A 19,039-nucleotide genomic window follows, 5' to 3' on the forward strand; every position below is an offset into this window, starting at 1 on the left:
GGAAAAATAGACTGAAAATTAAAGAGAACCTGTCATGCAAATTAACCGACTCAAAGTAAAGACTTCATTAAACATTATGATTAAATGCATTGCCCTTATCTCAAAATTGTTCCTTTCCGTGGATGCAATGTTACAAAAATCAGTTTATAAACTGAAATGCAACCCACCTAATGTAAGTCCATCACAATAATCGAGTCATGCATATTAAAATTTACTTTCATTGCCCCGCCTCCTTGTTCCTGATTGACAGGCATGAGTGCAATGATATTCTGCTGTATGGAACATTGACAGAGAGAGCTGTTACATCATTGTGACCAGGATGACACCATCTAAAGTACTGTCACATCTGCAACATCTAATCCATTTATGTAACTGATCACATGAAATCACAACAGCTTCCATGGAGCATGGGGAGAAGAAGAAGTTTATAGAGGATGGGGAGGAGTAGAGGTCCATGAATGCTTCTGTAGTCCTGTGATCAGATATATGCATGGTGTACAGTTTACTAATGTGAGGAGGCTAAAGGACCTGTGATGATATTACCCTTATCACATGACATGCTGAGAAGAGGCATGGTACATGGGGAGGAGTAGATGGGAGGGGTTGGCTGAGTAGGACACGCCCCCTCTGATGCCAGTTTATGTTACATAACATTGATTTATGGGGATGTAAGGTAAACAATTTTTAGCTAAAAGAAGGGTGTCAGTTAGTTATGGGCTTTATGGAAACCTGTCGCTAACGGTAATTGTGAAAATGTGGTGACAGGTTCCCTTTGAAGAAAAATAATGAAAAAGAAGGTTGAGAAAATGCGAATCCATACGTGTCCACTGGGTCTATTCCCAACTTTGCAAGAATCTGGCCAATCAATTCTAAGTGAGACCCTTATGCCTTCAACTAATGATCCAAACGACGTCTTGGGCCACTTATAATCCTGCGCTTACACAGTACAATAGGTAACAGTTATGAGAAAAGGAATATTTTTATTCTATTCACCAGTCACTATGTAAAAACACTGCACATGCGCCTACTATCTGCAAACACAAGGCTTGGAGTGGGCTTGTAGATTATGTATGCAAAATTATTCAAGTAGACAAAAATTAGAAGAGTCATCCCACCGATTAATCTACCAGGAAACCCAAAGAGCAATCAATAGTGATCTACGGTTTGCAGTACCCTGTAGCACCACCGAAGGAGACGTGAGGAGTTACACATTGGGATGTCCCTGTAATACCCATGTCAGATGTCAAGGGTGCACCTGCTACCCATGTCTCAGCTCGCAAGCGCGCCCGTGTTCCTCTGTGTGTCCTGCTGAGCCCGCTGCCTCACTCACCTCGTCGGGTTTCAGTGGCGTCTCCCACGGCTCGGTGCACCAATAATTTTAAGTGCCAGCATGCCAGTAATTGGCGCTGGCCAGACGACTTCCCAGTCCCTTCTTGTCTTCCCTGCCGGACCTTTGTGCCTCATAGCCTTAGAGAAAGCTTGTTGGAGGCCCTGTGCTATTATCCTGATTTCCCGATGTGACCTTGATTTCGTTCCTGACCTCGCTCCTGCGCTGCCCGTCCTGATCTTCCGCTACGTCTCTGACTCTGATCCTGTGCTGCCTGTCTCGACCCCCTGCCTGTCCCCGACCACAACCTTTTTTTACGATTCTGCACTACGCCTTGGCCGCCAGCGTGGACGAAGTCATGGATTTGGAACGACCTGCAGCGGGCTCTGGTGAAAACCGGGTACCACTTAGACTCTGGTACCAGGTGTCGGCTTACTTCACCGTCCACGGTGGTTCAGAAGATCCACTACCACTGATCCTGTGAGACAACAGACAATCCTTATACGTATGGCAAAGGGATAGAGAACCCAAGGACCCCAAACTTTTAGCTCAGAATTACTAAAAAATATGGTCTAATACTGAATATACATCTGCTGCAACCTTAGGAACAAACCTCCAACCTTTTACAAGAATCAAAGAGGAACCACGTCTAAAATTTGACACAAATAATTCTAAAACCAATTAGATTACATGGTGGCGGCTTGTAAGAAGTGCTTACGTCTCCAATACACTTCTTAATTTCATCTAATAGGTTGTAAACTGTGTTGCGCTCCCTCCACTAAGTGACAGAAAACTCTGAGCGCCTAAGGGTAAAACTAGTGTCATGCATTTTATTAAGGGAAACGCACAGATGGCAGATGGGAGAAGTCAGCTGCACGAAGGGATCACTTCTCCCAAAAAGAGATCAGTGGAAACCACACGGAGCACAAAAAAGAAATCTCCTCCGCTGACAATTGTGCTCGCGCATAACAGAGGATTCACACTTCAAGCTCAACTTGTCAAGTTGTTCAGCTCATTAAAGTTGACCACATACCAATTATGTCCTATGCTTAAAGAGCCGGCTTAGAGATGACTCTGACTTCATTTGTCTAGGAGAATGTTATCTTCAGGTTTCTCATTTTCCAGACATGTGCAATCTACTTTATACAATGACTTTCAGCATGTCAGGGCTCTGCAGCTCAACGCTTAACCCATGAAACCTCGGTGAACCTCATATCCCCGACATAAAATCACACACCAGGACATCCTGGGGATAGGGGGTAACAATAAACTTGGTACAACCCCTTTAAAGGGAACTTGTCATCAGGAATGACTTAATTTGCTGATGACAGGTTCCAGTAGCCATATCAATAGAGATTTGATAAATTCTTTAATAGACTATTTTCATAGTTCCATTAAGAAACAGGCAGTTACACAAAGGATAGGTTCTTTAGGTTTGTTCTTAAGTTGAATTTGTATTCAAGTAGGAACTGGTATATTTTATAATAGTAACTCCGAGCTATTTTTTTTTTGTCCCTCTGACAATTGAATTTTCAAAATGTGCTGTCATTGGAACAAGCATCATCAGTAAAGCTTCATTACAGACATCTAACATCTGATCATTACAGCCTGGGACTATAGTAACATCCAGAGAGCCAGAGGTCACAGGGGCAGAGAGGTCCGTCTGTACAATACTATATTAAAGTTTACTTGCCTCCCTGCCAGAAACCTCAAGCTAGTCGTGGAGTCGTCAGGTTCAATGACCTGAGTCCCCATCTCCTCGAGTCATCTTCAGTCCTACTCACTCATCCCCCCTCCCTTCCCTTCTGACAACATGATCTGTCCGCTTCAAGCAAATCTCGTGTTTGTGCAGTAATCTCCTTCTGGGTGTTATGCTCATGGAGATTGCCATTTCTGATGATGAGTAAGGCTATACAGTGAGATGCCAGCAGTATGCAAACTCAGTAGTGGGTTGTGTACCACCTTACAGCCTAACAACTGGCCGGGGTCAGCGACGCATGCGCTATAAGAGTGACGATGGGGCGACCCGGCTTCACTGTGCCAGGCGCATGGCAGATAGAAGAAGGGGACTGCATAAACAAAAGATTTGCTTGCTACATTTATCTTTCGTAGGTAGTGAGGGGAGCAGCTATTAAATGCTAAGTAAGGAAACAAAAAGTTGTGTCCTTTTAGGATCCTGCAACGTAAACTTAATCGTGTTCGGCACTGTAATAGTTACCACATCACTATAGGGTTAATAGCAGCCTTACCTCGTAGCATACGTCTGCACTCAGGCACCTGTACACGTTCTGCTGCATGTCTAGAATATCCTGAAGCAGTCCCTTCCAGTGACTCTCACTGACCGGAGGCTGCCTACAAAATGGAAACAAAAAAAACATTACTATATATAGTCAAATTTATGCTACAAAATACTACTTTAAAAGAAGGTCTGCCAGCAGTTCTGGTCGTACAATTCCTCTGCCAGTGTTGGGCATTGCATACATTATACAATAATATATATAAAAGGTGCAATGAAAGCATGTGTCTTATTCCAAAAAATATAAAAAAATATGTAATTGTAATTATAAAAAAATATAAAAATTTCCTTTTAAATATCTTTTCTATTCCTGAACCAGGGGTGAACAAAGATGTATTAGTCCTTAGGCACATAGTCGTACCGATACAATTTTATAAGGCCGCACCAGTAACCAGCACTATACCTACTATAACCATAATATCAAACAAACAGAAATCAGAAATACCACAGATCAGCAATAAAACCTACTTCTATGACCAAATGCTGCATTCAGAGCAGAAAATAATAGTGGAGAGCCCATAGCAGACAAAGAAAATAGAAGAAAGCTCCCTTGTTACCAAACCCTTGGGTGAGGGTGGAGACGTGGCAGCGCGCACACTCACCATACATGTCTAACACCAGCGTTGTGCCTGTCTCCAGCACAACCAAATAAGGCGAGTACATATCTCACCCATTAACAGATTCTAACCAACCAAGGATAATTTTGCACTAGGTAGCACTACTTTTCTCTGTTCCCCTTCCTTATTCTCCATACACCCACACTGACTGGGTCCTAACGCATTCAACCTGCATCAGGAGAGAGGATGCAGAGACGACCTGAGAGCTGTAAGTACTTCTCAGCACTACTCACAACTACTTGGACTCCTGCACCAATGAACAATACCATCAGTTCTGGTGGCACTCATTGGACAGAGAATGCGGAACAAAACTCAAGGATTGACAGGTCACATGTGTCCTGTATGCCTTGTGCTGTGCCCCTGATCCAGGATTTTAGTTGAGATGAATATGTGCTGCACTTTATGTACATGCTCAGTAGTAAAGCACATCCGCAACATATTAGAGGAAAGAAGACACTTGGAAGGAATGGCTGCGCATATGTTACAAATGCTAGAGTAATCAGGAAAAATGGGCAGTGGAGTTGTTGACCATTTTGGCGGAGAAAGAGTCAGAGTAAGGGAAATGGAGGAGTCAGAAGTTTGGCGCACTGATTCCCCAGCCCTGGGAGCTTTCCTATAATAGCGGCAATTATTATCCAATTCACAAGTCAAATGACCGAAACAAACTGTGCCATAAATTCCTGTGCAGTTCCAGGTCTGGATCTTTGCTTTGGACTTAGTCATAATGCGTGTCACAAAACCTATAACTGAACTACTGCCTAGTATCTTGCAAAGTATCCAAAAAAAATGAAATCTCAAAGTAGTGTAATACCCTGTGTATTATAATAATATTATTCTATAGTTTTACTAGATATCATATTAAGCTTTTACAAGTTAAATGCTCAGGCGGAAGACATCAGCGCACGTAAAACCTAGAAAACTCATTATAGGCATGATCCGAGATGATTGGATTCCAGCCACGTCTTCTAGTCATGTCCTGCTGGTTCATGAACATCCTTCATGCGACCCCAATGAGTTTGGGATCAGTGCACATAATCAGCGCTCCTCGCAATGGCGTCCCGTGTATTGTCACGCTAAGCTGAGTGTCTTTCTCTGACCCGATACATAGTCTTCAAAACCCATCGGAGCAACGAGCCCCATGTAGGACCATTCACTATTAATTGAGGTCATTGGCAATCCCCACACTCAAACAGGATTGAAACAACTACTGAAGCGATGATTGCCAGATCCTTCTGAACTGCTGAAATATTAGAATGTATACAATAAAACAATTTGACAATTTATTGGTTAGTCTTCTTTACTGGCAATCCTTCGTCTCACTGTGGGCATGGGTATGGTTGGCCCAGTCCCTGAAGTTACTCATGGTCACAGCCACACAAAAGTTTTTACCTATTCTATAAATAGGTAATTTTGGAATTAACTGTATCAAACTCCTTTTAACCTGTATACAAATGTGTTAGTCCCACTAAAAGACTTTTACACATAATGACTTGATTGTGCTGCACTTTATGTACATGCTCAGTAGTAAACAGTTTATAGGAGAGAAGGCACTGGGAAGGAATGTTAGAACTGGAAATCAGGAAAAAAGGCCAGTGGAGTTGTTGACCATTTTGTCGGAGAGTACAAAAGTTTTTACCTATTCTGTATATAGGTATTTTTTAATTAACTGGATCAAACTCCTTTAACCTGTATACAAATGTGTTAGTCCCACTAAAAGACTTTTACATGTAATGACTTAAATGGTTTCTATAATATACTTCATGTATATTGCATTGCATTATGTCTATCAATGTAAAACTGACAGCATCCAATTATGCCCCGTCACTCGCACACCATGGAGTTGACAGACGGAGCTGTTTATAGTGACATCAAAGTGGTTAAACATCCGAAATCAGTGTCATCTCTTATCCTAGCGGGGTGTTGGCAGTATAATCCATGGCTGTTCTGTACTTTTAAGTCAATTTGCAAAGAACGGTAGGGATCCCGCAAGTTAAAAGGAATTTCTGAGCAAATAAGGGTCTATTCTTAGGGTAGGTCATCGACAGGCAATCAGTGGGAGTGAAACACCCGGCATCACTATCCGATCAGCTGTTTGACACTATGGTGGAGAAAGAAGCAGACCGATCCATCCATAGGGTGTCAGACATCCTAGCTCACTACATGTGAAGTACAGGCGGTCCCCTACTTAAGAACACCCGACTTAGAGACGACCCCTAGTTACAAATGGACTTCTGGATTTGGTAATTTACTGTACATTGGTCCTAGGCCACAGTGATCCCCTGTAACAGTTATCACAGGCGTCTGTAATGAAGCTTTATTGTTAATCCTGGTTCTTATGACAACCCAACATTTTTAAAATACAATTGTCGCAGAGAGCCAAAAATTTTTTTTTTACTTTGGTTACATTTATAAAATATACAGTTCCGACTTACATACTAATTCAACTTAAGAACAATCCTACAGAACCGATCTTGTATGTAACCCGGGGACTGCCTGTACTTGTTTACTTTGATGAGAAAGGCATCTGCATTAAAGGACACCTGTCATCAGGTCTGTGTCACTTGCCCTGTCACCTCTACCTGTTGGAGCAGCTCACAAGGATCCCATCCCAGCCTTTATCTAGTTATTTCATACATTAATCATTGTAAAATCATCTATTCTTTATCATGTAAATGAGGCTGGTCACATGGTCAGAGGCAGTGATGTCACCCCTGTTACCCCTCCCCTCTCCTCCCCCTGCTCATGTCTGTGTGTAATGTATAGTAAAGCATGGCTAGTGTGTGTGCTGCATCTGCTGACATGCTGCATCCTCCTAATATACAGGTGAGAGACACAGACATCAGCTACACATGAATCTGACATGTTCTGCTGTAACATGGCTGCCTGGAGCTGCTGTATCTCTCCTATACACACACATGCACACACAGGCTGCAGGGGGCGTGGCCACCAGCACCAGGAAGCACATCATTATACAGGCTCACAGCATTATACAGGCTGTCAGTCATGCACTGGGGGTGTGGCTGTGCCTCCCACTCATGAATAGAGTGGACAGCTTGAATATGCTAATGCTTCATTGGACATTTCACAGGTCATTTGCATACAGCTTTAGGACCTCATTGCTTAGGGTTACAGGCATGTAGAGGGACAATGAAGGGATAGAGGCAATGCTCTCTAATGGCAGTTTATGAAAATATATTTAGTTTAGGGGGGTTATTTTGCATGACGGGTTCTCTTTAAAGCTGTTATAGCATCTTTAATTGTTAGCCCCTCTCCATAGGATAGGTAATATTCTGATCTGAAGGAACCCCAATCATCACTGGAAGGAAGAACAGGGATCCAGTTCTCTCTAAATGAATGAAGAGACAACGTGCGTCCAACTGTTCCAATAAATACGTTAGAAGTTTTGAAAATTGCAGGGCATAGCTCTCCATCTCCGGCACTCTCATAGACGGTGAATGGGATTGCTAACCATGGCAATTTCCAACACTGCCATAATATTGAATGAAGTGGGAGGACACAGGCTCCACCAGCTTTCCATTATTTAGAATGAATGGGATTGGTCTCCCAAAATGCCGAGTCCGTTCTCGTGATCGGTGGAGGTCACATTGTTATCCCCAACCCTGGGGAGTTAACACTGCTAGAACTTCTTAGATTACCTGCCATAAATGACATTAAGGCTTTACCCCCCGAGGATGAGAGTCTATCGCTTGACAAATGTAGAGACCAGTCATGCACTTGAGTGTCCATCATATGACCAGGAGACTGGATGTAACCAATGAGGCATGGGATTCACTGACAAGCAGACATCCAATTTACCAGATAGATATCCCTTTAATTCTTGCCTTTGTCTCCTAAGGACTATATGATTCCAAGAAACCCCTTTGGAAGTGCTGCCTTATTTTTAGCTGCAATCTCCTCATTATTTACTATCTGGCTTCTCTGATTAAACACACACAATGCCGTTTGTCTTCCTCCAACCTTGGAAGATTTGCTTCCCGTTTAGGTTATATCATTCTTGAAGATTAGACTATTGATTGGTTCTTGTAATTACCAGTTCTTGTCCAGCCATTATATCAGGGGATATCGGCAATAATGGGAGCAGGTGACATGACTTTGACCTGGGCTTTATCACACAAGGGATTGTACTTGGGTCAGCGCGTTATTCGGCCTCGGAGAAATCCAGAGGAAGGTTTCTTATGAAGTTAACAAACCGTGTTATCACTTCTAAGAGAAGTTTCATTTAGATGTTGAGGATTGGTAACGGTATATACACTACAGGTTTAATAATGATGTAAGATGTCAAGAAGAAAAGGGGACAGAAGAAGCAAATAATAAATAATAACACTACTTATCAAATTCCATAAATCTCATAGAAGTGAATAGAGAGAAGCGTTCACACGAATGTCCGCCCTCTTCTATAGCTCTCGTCCGGAGACAATGACCTCACCATGTGAGTAGAGGGCAAGTGCAGATGGGAAGCCCTGCTACATCTATGCCGCTTACGCACAGCTGTGCTACATCTATGCCGCTCACGTGCAGTCCTGCTACATCTATACCGCTCACCCCCAGCTCTGCTACATCTATGCCGCTCACACCCAGCTCTGCTACATCTATGCCGCTCACCCACAGCCCTGCAACATCTATGCCGCTCACCCACAGCCCTGCTACATCTATACCGCTCACACCCAGCTCTGCTACATCTATGCCGCTCACCCACAGCCCTGCTACATCTATGCCGCTCACACCCAGCTCTGCTACATCTATGCCGCTCACACCCAGCTCTCCTACATCTATACCGCTCACGCCCAGCTCTGCTACATCTATACCGCTCCCCCACAGCCCTGCAACATCTATGCCGCTCACCCACAGCCCTGCTACATCTATACCGCTCACACCCAGCTCTGCTACATCTATGCCGCTCACCCACAGCCCTGCTACATCTATGCCGCTCACACCCAGCTCTGCTACATCTATGCCGCTCACACCCAGCTCTCCTACATCTATACCGCTCACGCCCAGCTCTGCTACATCTATACCGCTCACGCCCAGCTCTGCTACATCTATACCACTCACGCCCAGCTCTGCTACACCTATACCACTCACGCCCAGCTCTGCTACATCTATACCACTCACGCCCAGCTCTGCTACATCTATACCACTCACGCCCAGCTCTGCTACATCTATACCACTCACGCCCAGCTCTGCTACATCTATACCACTCACGCCCAGCTCTGCTACATCTATACCACTCACGCCCAGCTCTGCTACATCTATTCAGTGCATTCAGTGTAATATTCACCCTCCATTCAGGCCACCATTGTTATTATATAAAAATTGTCAGATTCTGACCACATTCGCAAGTATGGCCAACCATGTAGTCAGTCTGGATTACTAAATCAGTGGCAACCCAATGTGGGTGTTCATGTCTCAAACTGGTGAAGGAGACTATAAACCTGGACCTACATGAGTTGGCATTGGCCAAAGGCTCAACCGGTAAACAGTGTAGAAAACAATCTCACCTGAGTGTAGAAGACACATTTATGCTCCCAGCATCGGGGGATCCCTTAGACGGTAGCCAAACCATGTAGCAGAGTCAGCCAATATACATGGTATATGCAAGTATATAGTCACAGTCACAACGTCTCCTAACATACATGCTCCATCAATGAGGAAATGGTAGCAAAAGGTGTCAGTTACTCCTTGGAGGGACTTATTCCCCACAAGTCACAGATGATATGTTAAGAGACCCTGCATGGTGTAGAACTGTGCTATAACCTAGTGGAACTGGTGCAGCCTATAACTAATGCACCAGTGCGGGGCATCCCAGAAGCACTTCGGCCTGTTCCGTGTTGCTCCCTGACCACTTGGTTTGCAGTTGGTGTAATGGGGACAAAAGTCACAATTCCTTGCCTTGTGCAGAGAGTTGTGATTTTTTTTAAGGCTTCTAAGGCAGTAACCCCCCCCCCCCCATGTTCTCAGAGCAAATAGATAAAACCAAGCCAAATAAAAAAGATCCTTACTTGCGACCGGTGTGCCGGGTAAGTCGTACAATCAGTTTGTGAGCTTCTTCTAAACTTGACTGCGTTTCCCTTACGAATGAGATGGGTTTCTGTAGCCCGTGCTTCTCCAGGATCTCCGACACGCTGTAAATAGAGGCACGACATAATGACCACTTACACATTATGGTATTACTTTACATGTATTATAGAATATATGCATGTATTATGGCATATTATGGCAATGCTATTAGTATTAGGATAATTCGTACTCATAATTTTGATTTCTATGGGATTGGTCGGACATTGAAGTCCCTGTCTGGAAAGATTAGCTAAGCTCTATAAACTCTCTCCAGTTACACAACCAGAACTGTGCCAGAACTGGCGACACCATATTTGTGGTCTGCTACCGTTTCCACTTGTGCACATGACTTATGATTGGCTAAAGCGGTCACATGGTCATGAATGGATCCAGGAAGGACTGTAATACTTACTTCCTGAATAGAAGAAATTTATAAGTAAAGTTATATTTATCACACAAATTCCAGAATCCAATTAATTTTTAAAGAAATTCTTACAACCCCTTTATGCTGAAAAGTTCAGCTGCAAAGATAAATCTTGAAAAAAACTATAAAAAACACACACACACACACCAAAAAGCAGGACAGCTCTACACAGAATACACAACTAACATTTTGTGCATGTTGCTGTAACTTGACTTTGCATCTGATCCTCCAATGTCATCTTGTCACCTGGGACGCATGGACACAAAGCCGCTACTTCAAGGTCAGGAGGAGCTGACAGTCGGATAGAGATCACAATCTCCGGCGAGTCTCCGGATGTCATTGTTATTCAGACGAGCGTTTTACCGCTGAGCTATAATCCATCTATCTGCTCTAACTAGATAATGAAGCCGTACGTTTAATAAAGTGACTTAATTTCCCCCACCTGCACTAACCATATGGAAAGCAGCCATAAGACAAGCCAAATAAAGCTGAAAAGAAAAACACATTACAATGGAAATGAACAGATAAAGTAACTGCGGAAAACTTACCGGGCTCATTCCCTGACGTACATGACATAGTGATATATAACAAGAACATCGGAGCACAGTTACTAAGGGTGCGAATTAAGATTTTTCCGCAGGGTTTCCCGTTTTTTTCCCGATTTGCGCCGAATTGCCACTGGAATTTTGGCACGCGCGCTCGGATTGTGGCGCATCGGCGCTTTCACGCGGCAGAAAACAGGGGCGTGTCCGTCTGAAAACTTGACGGATCCGGAAAAAAACCGCGGAATTTTTAAAAAAAATTTGTGTCGCAAAAATAGCACTCACATACACCGGGACAAAGGCGGTGAATTCTGGCGGTCTTCAGCGCAGCAGCGACACCTAGTGGACATTGGGCGCACGACATTAGTGAATTCCGGCAGAACCCGAATCAGCGTCGGAGAGCGCGTCACTGGATCGTGACTGGACCGGGTAAGTAAATGTGTCCCATCGTCTGGTAATGAGATACACTTTACATTAGAAATATACCAAAAACCTGCTTTTATGTATAAACTATATTCCTCCGGAAGAGAGTTTTGTTGATGTTGGGGGAAGTGGCGTAACTAGAGGCTGATGGGCCCCAGGGCAAAGTCTGTGCCAGGCCCCGGACTATAATGTATGGTTTATAGTAATAGTTTTCTCATATGGGAAATTGACACCATAAGGGCCCCCTAAACCTCTCGGGCCCGGTTGCGACCACACCCTCTGCACCCCCTCAAGTTATGCCCTTGGTAGGGGGCAGAGTAATGTACAGCAAACTTTGACTACATCAGCAGTCCATTTTCTTCTAGTTTTCCTCGTCTATGGGGAACATTTGGGCAGCACAAGCCATAAAATAATTGCAGTTCCTTAGGAAAAGTCAGAAATTGCGACGTTTCCCCCTTCCCTCTCCACGGAAAGTGTGCACCAGGAAGGGAGGGCCTAAAGGTGGGTGCACTGGACAGTGGAGTGGCGTTCCTGCTCCTCGCCTGCACATTATCTACAACCTGCGCCTGTTCTGCCAAAGGTTACAGCACAATTCTATACTAGGTATAGAGCAGAGCCTCCTGATTTATCCAGGGTGGGGTTTACATCGCATCCAGGCTCAGAGTGCGGCAGAATATTATACGTCTTTTAATAAGAATTTTAAAAATTCTATATTTTAGAGCAGCCGTCCCCAACCCGCCGGTCCATGGAACACCTGCTCTCAGGCCTGGATTCCTCTCATCATGGTGTTCTGCCCTCTCTGCCAGGAAACAGGTCAGAGAGAGGAAGACAGAACGGGGGGAAGAAGATGACGGAGCTAAGTATACAGTTTATCATCTTTAAGGGGGCTCGGCTGCCGGAGGGCAAAACATTAATGGGGGGGGGGGGGGAGCGCTCTGCAGAGGACATTTCATTAATGGAGGAGCTCTGCAATGTAAATTTCATTCAGGATTGTATTCCTCAATAAACAGCTTTTACAAAAACCTTAAAAGAAATCTACCTTCAAAATGAAGCATAATAAACCAGGGGCACCGACTGTAGTAATTATCCTAAATCTGTTATCCATGGCCTCCATCCTTCTAAAATCGACTTTTACAATTATGCTAATAAGCCTGAAGAGCATTACCAGAGCAGCTCTGTGCTGTAGCTTCATAGTCTGTTATACTGTGCAGGAGCTACACTGAAGCTACAGAATGGAGGGGCTCTGGTAACGCTCAGATGGACAGAGGCCATGGATAACAAATATAAGATAACAGTCCAGGTGTCTGGATCTCTGAGTAAGTGCCCCTGGATTTTCGTGCATCATTTTGCTGGTAGATTATTTTTACCAATTTTAGAGAGTGCAGAAATATAAAATGTGCATAGGATATCAGACAAGGACGATGTCTGCTCCATGGAGCCAATCTATACTTTCCTATAATAAGAGGCATGAAGGATGAGCAGATTCCCAGGCCCCATGCTGTTCCCTCTACTAGCAGACATCTATTAGCATCAGACAGCATCTTCCTCAGGCCTCGCCACTGACTTTATGAAAACAGCATATTTACGATCCGATTAGGTTTCTGGCTGCTGAAGTTTATCACTAAATCAAATAAAAAGTCATATTCAAAAAATATTTCTTTTGCAAATAGTAAGCCAGCAGCCATAATGACTAGGGATGTAACGCGTATCGCTTTACAATTTACAGCTGTACTAAAGTTTCACAGAAAAATTTTACATTTCGAAAAAGTTTAGCAACTTGCCCTAAGGGTCTTAAGCCGGTCAGTGATCAATCTGACAGCAGACACAGAGACTGGCGGTAGGGGGTGGCAGGGGAGGGGGTTAATAGAATTTGCAGTGTTGCTTTATTTTGAGGGTGGAAAAAAAACACGTTAAAAGGTTTGGGGTTTTTTTTTTTTTTTTAAAGAAATCCCAAGAAAAGCTGCATTAGAGGCAAAAAAGAAAAATATTTTGGTTGTTTACACACATAATTTTTGGACATTTTAGGCTCCCATGCCGGCACGCTGAACATATCCATAGATATATACTGGGCACTAGCAAGTGGAGCCATCTTTTTTGGCCTCTGTATGATCAGTATACAAGAATAGCGGAGTAGACAGCGCTTTTTCATTCCGCATCTAAGGGTGATGCACACAGGGCGGTTTTAGTCACTTTTTTAGTCCCTTTTTAAGCATGGATACGAGATAGATAGATACAAGATAGATAGATAGATAGATAGATACAAGATAGATAGATAGATATGAGATAGATATGAGATAGATAGATATGAGATAGATAGATAGATATGAGATAGATAGATAGATAGATAGATAGATAGATAGATAGATATGAGATGGAGGATGGATAGATACGAGATAGATGGATATGAGATAGATAGATAGATAGATAGATAGATAGATAGATAGATAGATAGATAGATAGATATGAGATAGATAGATAGATGATAGATAGATATGAGATTGATAGATAGATATGAGATGGATAGATATGAGATAGATAGATATGAGATGGATAGATATGAGATAGATAGATAGATATGAGATAGATAGATATGAGATAGATAGATAGATATGAGATAGATAGATATGAGATAGATATGAGATAGATAGATATGAGATAGATAGATAGATAGATAGATAGATAGATAGATAGATAGATAGATAGATAGATAGATATGAGATAGATAGATATGAGATAGATATGAGATAGATAGATATGAGATAGATAGATAGATAGATAGATAGATACATGAGATAGAATAGTAACATATGAGATGAGATAGATATGAAATAGATATGAAATAGATAGATGATATATAGATATGAGATAGATATGAGATAGATATGAGATAGATATAGACATGAGATAGAATAGTAACATATGAGATAGATATGGAATAGATAGATGATATATAGATATGAGATATATAGATAGAAACATACAAACCAGATAGAGATGATAGAAACATATGAGATAGATAAGTAGATAGAATATATGTGATGTTTTATGTGAAGATTTTATATTCTACATTATTTTCTATTCTAAAATGAATAGGAGAAAGTGACACAATCTCATGCATTCTCCTTCATCCCTGGGTATAAAGCTGCGGAGGATCCAGGAGGAAGGAGCAGGTGGAATGGGATGTGCATTACCTGAGGATTTGTTCCAGCTGATCCACCTTGTCGTGTAGAGATTTAGTGATGTCTGTCTCTGCGCTGGGAATAAGGAGGGGAGACACAGAGAAGAGAATCAGATATGTGGCTGTAATTTCCTGCAGTTATTAATATGGCATTACCCGGTGACACAAACAATAAGCAAGTCTCCGTTCCACACCATGATTCCTTATGTCTAAGGAGATTTGTACTGTCTTGTATCCCAGAGTAATCACATGTGATGGGAGATGGGAAAAAGATTTATGAACTGGACGATAGCAACTAACATCTTACAGAGAACATCCCAAAGACGTGAGGCAAATTCATTCTAATAGATATAATGCCAAGAAAACCTTTATCAGGAGAGGACATTGGGGGCCCGGGGAGCATGCACCTATACGGAGATCCCCAGGAGCCTACTTTTTTGAGTAGAACAGACACTAAACAACGGTGCCAAACTTCACAGTGATATATGATACAAGGAGTCCCTGCTTCCCCACTGTAATCAGTTTGAGGGGAAGAAGGCACTCCCTTGTATCATATATCACTATGATGCTTGATGGCCGGTCATCAGCACTGTGGTGGGTTCTTGTGATCTGTAATTTTCGGACTATACACTAGCCCAACTCTAAAAAGGCTCACATCCCAAGAGAAGCCTAACGGCCCCCTAGACAATGAGATCTAGTAGGCTTGGTTGTTGTCTGTCATTTACACTCTGCTGCTCATATAACACAGAAGGACAGAAGAAACAAGAGCACAGGTGTGAACAAAGCCTTGTTCATTAGAAATCCTTAATTTTTAGATTTCTTTGAAGAGAATCTTGTGATCAGTGGAGAGGCAGTGCAGACCGTAAACAGGGAGTGACATTGTCATACGTGGGGAAAAATGGCTTGTTTACAGCAACTGGAAGGTTCATTTAAAGGGAACCCGTCACCAGGGACCTCATTTTCACTAAAGACCGATAGTAGAAGCCCATAACACTTGGATTGTAAAGACGCCTTTCTGTCTTTTCTGAGCACTTGCATTACAATATAATTGTGTGTTTTAACCTACCTGGCTTCCTGTCAGAATCTTCGGGTAAGTACCAGGGTATGCTCTGGTTTCGATGCATTTAAAAAAAGAAAAAGAAAGAAAATCACTTGTCTTGTCTGTGCTGCTCAATCACTCCTCAGCTCTCAGCCCCCACCTTTAAACTCCTGTACAGCTCCTCCCTCCCGCACTGATGTCAGCTCACCAGGCTGTGACCTCTGTGAAAGAGCAGGAGGGAGGAGCATAAAGGTGGGGGCTGAGAGCTGAAAAGTGAGAAGCACAAACAAGACACGTTCTTTTTTTTTTGTTTTTTAAATGCATCCAGACCAAAACATACCCTGGGAAGCATCAGAGGATTCTGTCAGGAAGCCAGGTAGGTTAAAACACACAATTATATTGTAATTCAAATGCTCAGAAAAGGCCGACAATGCAGCTGTAATGGGTTTCTGCAACCTGTCTTTAGTGAAACTGAGGTCCACACAACTTAGTTTCCTATGTGTATATTCCGACAAGTTTCATTGTGTAGAGACAGATGTCCCTTACCCATAGCCCCTTTGAGGTAAGCACTCAAGGATGTCATAGCAGAAGGAAAGCTGGTCGTCTCGCTCACATGTGTAGATGGACTCTAGAGCGATTATCATCAGCTGGTCCTGATCCGGGAGTAGTTTTTGTTGACACTTAAAAAAAAAAATTAAAAAAAGGATTAATACAATCTAAGCAATCCTATTGTGCATACCATGGTCTTTAACGTGTTAAAAGGAAATCTACCATCAAAATCAAGTATGGATAAACCAAGCCCCATGCCCTACTTTCTTCTATAATCAACTTCTTGCTCTAGTTTCAGTGGTTGTTATACTGTCTCCACCTCCCCCTTGCAACCACGGCGCCTCCCCCTCCCTCTCTCTGAACTAATCTCACAAAGTGGCAGGGGGACAAGCTCCTACACAATAGCCTGTGAAGCTACAGTACGGAAGGGCTCTGGTAACACCCACCAGAGCCCTTCCATCTCATTAGCATAATTATAAAGGTTGATTTTAGAAGGAAGGTGGCCTTGAATAGCAAGTATAAGATGATTACCACAGTCACAGTGCCTAGATCTATGAGTAAGTGTCGCTGGTTTATCATGCTTTATTTTATGTATACATTTCCTTTAAAACTCCCCTAAAACATGGGGCCGGAGTGTCCAAGAAAGTAAAATAAACAGTTGGTACCCCCATCCGGCTTCAGGGTCCCATCGGTCATTGGAATTGATGACTTGGCCGGAAGTCACAGGACCTTTGTCACAAGTGTCCTGATTGGACACTGAACCTGGGACTTCTGGTCCAGCCATCAGTGCTGAAGACTAATGGGACCGGGAGCCAACACAGGGTATAAGCGCTCTCTCTATTTTCGGTTGCCCATACACGATCCCTAAATGGGGTTTTCCAGGATTTCTGAAGAAACCCCATTAAGTATCTATATCTGAATTTCCAGCTTGCTGAACCAGGATTATCCGAATTTACAGTAATTAAAAATGTTTCTTCTCACCGTTTTCTTCCATGTAGTACAAGGACACATACACATGTATCAGACGAGCTGCAGATCTTAGACATGCACACAAGCTACACACTATACATAAACATGACAGAATATTTGCATTATAAAGGATATGTTTTTCCTTCCAAATCTCTCCATTTGCATAAAATTCTCTCCCTAAACAATTGTGAGGATGAAATATCTCGACGTCAAATTAGTTAATCAAGGATTAAAGCGTCTCACGAAATCTTTTAATCTCGAAAACCCTAAATGATGAGATGAAATATGATTTATTGTTAGTACCGTAGCGGCCTCATTTATAATGTGAACATGCGGCTGCTGCTTAATTATTCACAACTGTTGCTAAGCTATGAAAAGACACAAAATCGCTCATTATCCAGCGTCCTCGCAACACACAGAGACCACAGCGGCGGCTCCACTCCTCGGTTATTGCTGTACGGACCCTGGCAGTCTCACAATAGTCTCTTGTAGGTTTTATTAAATGCAATCCGTCCCAAAGTTTTACCCCATTAATCTAGAAGTCCCCTCAGGTGGGGTATGACATGTCATTTCCAGAAGCCCCTCTTTTATAGAGCCCTAATAACTAACTGGCACCCTATACCCTGCTAAACTGGTCCCTCCCATCCATTCCTCCCATGTTCCATGCTTCTTCTCAGCATGTCATGTGAGCTGGGTGATGTCATCCAAGGTCCGGTTACATTTGCAACCCATTTTACATCTACCCTTTGTTTGTATCTGATCACATGAAATCACAGCAGCCTCCATGGATGATGTGAAGAAGTAAAAGTCCATGGAGGCTGCTTGAATTTCATGTGATCAGATACATACATGGGGTAGACATTTTAAAAAGTAACAGGACCTTAGATGACATTGCCCTGGTCACATGACATGCTGAGACGAGACATGAGCCATGGAGAAGAGTAGATGGGAGGGGCTGGCCAATCAGGACACACCCCCTCCCATGCCTAGGAATAAGATAAAGTTGATTTATAGGGATATAAAGGAAACAATTTTTAGCTAAAAGAAGGGTGTAAGTGGGTTTTATATTTGTGAAAATGTGATGAAGAGTGCCGAGAGGCTCAGCCTAAAACGAGAGCAATATTAAAGTTAATCTGCCATCAAAACAAAGACTAATAAACCAGGGACACTTACTCATAGATCCAGGAACCCCTGCTGTGGTAATCTGCTTATATTTGTTATCCATGGTCTTCTTCATTCAAAAATCAACATTTATGTTAATGAGCCTGAAGGGCACTGGGGGTTGTTACCTGAGCAAGAGCATTTCCCCGTCCAAAGCTGAGATATTACAGCAAACTGAGGGAGAGGGAAGTGGTGATGGAGCATAGCGAGAGGGGGAGACAGTATAACAGCCTTGAGTTGCTCTATGGATTGTTACCTGAGCACCTTTATGCTGTAGATTCATAGGCTGTTACACTGTCTCACCCTTCCACTGCTCCATCTGCACTCCCCCCTCCCTCTTTCTGCTGAAAGCTCATGGTAGCAGCACACAGAAGAAGGGGAAAGTGCTGAGTGAGCATGAAGGAAGGTAAGACAGTGTAACTGCCTGTAAACAGAG

General features: G+C 42.9%; 1 protein-coding gene across 3 annotated transcripts in view; it reads right to left on the reverse strand.

Moving 5' to 3' along the window:
- The window catches only part of NBAS (NBAS subunit of NRZ tethering complex), a 415,971-nt gene that overhangs the window by 260,086 nt on the left and 136,846 nt on the right, over positions 1–19,039 (reverse strand). For all 3 annotated transcript variants that reach the window (XM_072143606.1, XM_072143607.1, XM_072143605.1), the window contains exons 26-29: positions 16,471–16,604; positions 14,899–14,961; positions 10,261–10,383; positions 3,577–3,679 (exon numbers count right to left, since the gene is read on the reverse strand). In XM_072143606.1, the coding sequence (XP_071999707.1) occupies positions 3,577–3,679; positions 10,261–10,383; positions 14,899–14,961; positions 16,471–16,604 (423 nt within the window). The remainder of the gene's footprint in view (positions 1–3,576; positions 3,680–10,260; positions 10,384–14,898; positions 14,962–16,470; positions 16,605–19,039) is intronic.

Source organism: Engystomops pustulosus, chromosome 3, assembly GCF_040894005.1.
Source record: "Engystomops pustulosus chromosome 3, aEngPut4.maternal, whole genome shotgun sequence".
In the NCBI taxonomy this organism is placed as follows: Eukaryota; Metazoa; Chordata; class Amphibia; order Anura; family Leptodactylidae; genus Engystomops; species Engystomops pustulosus.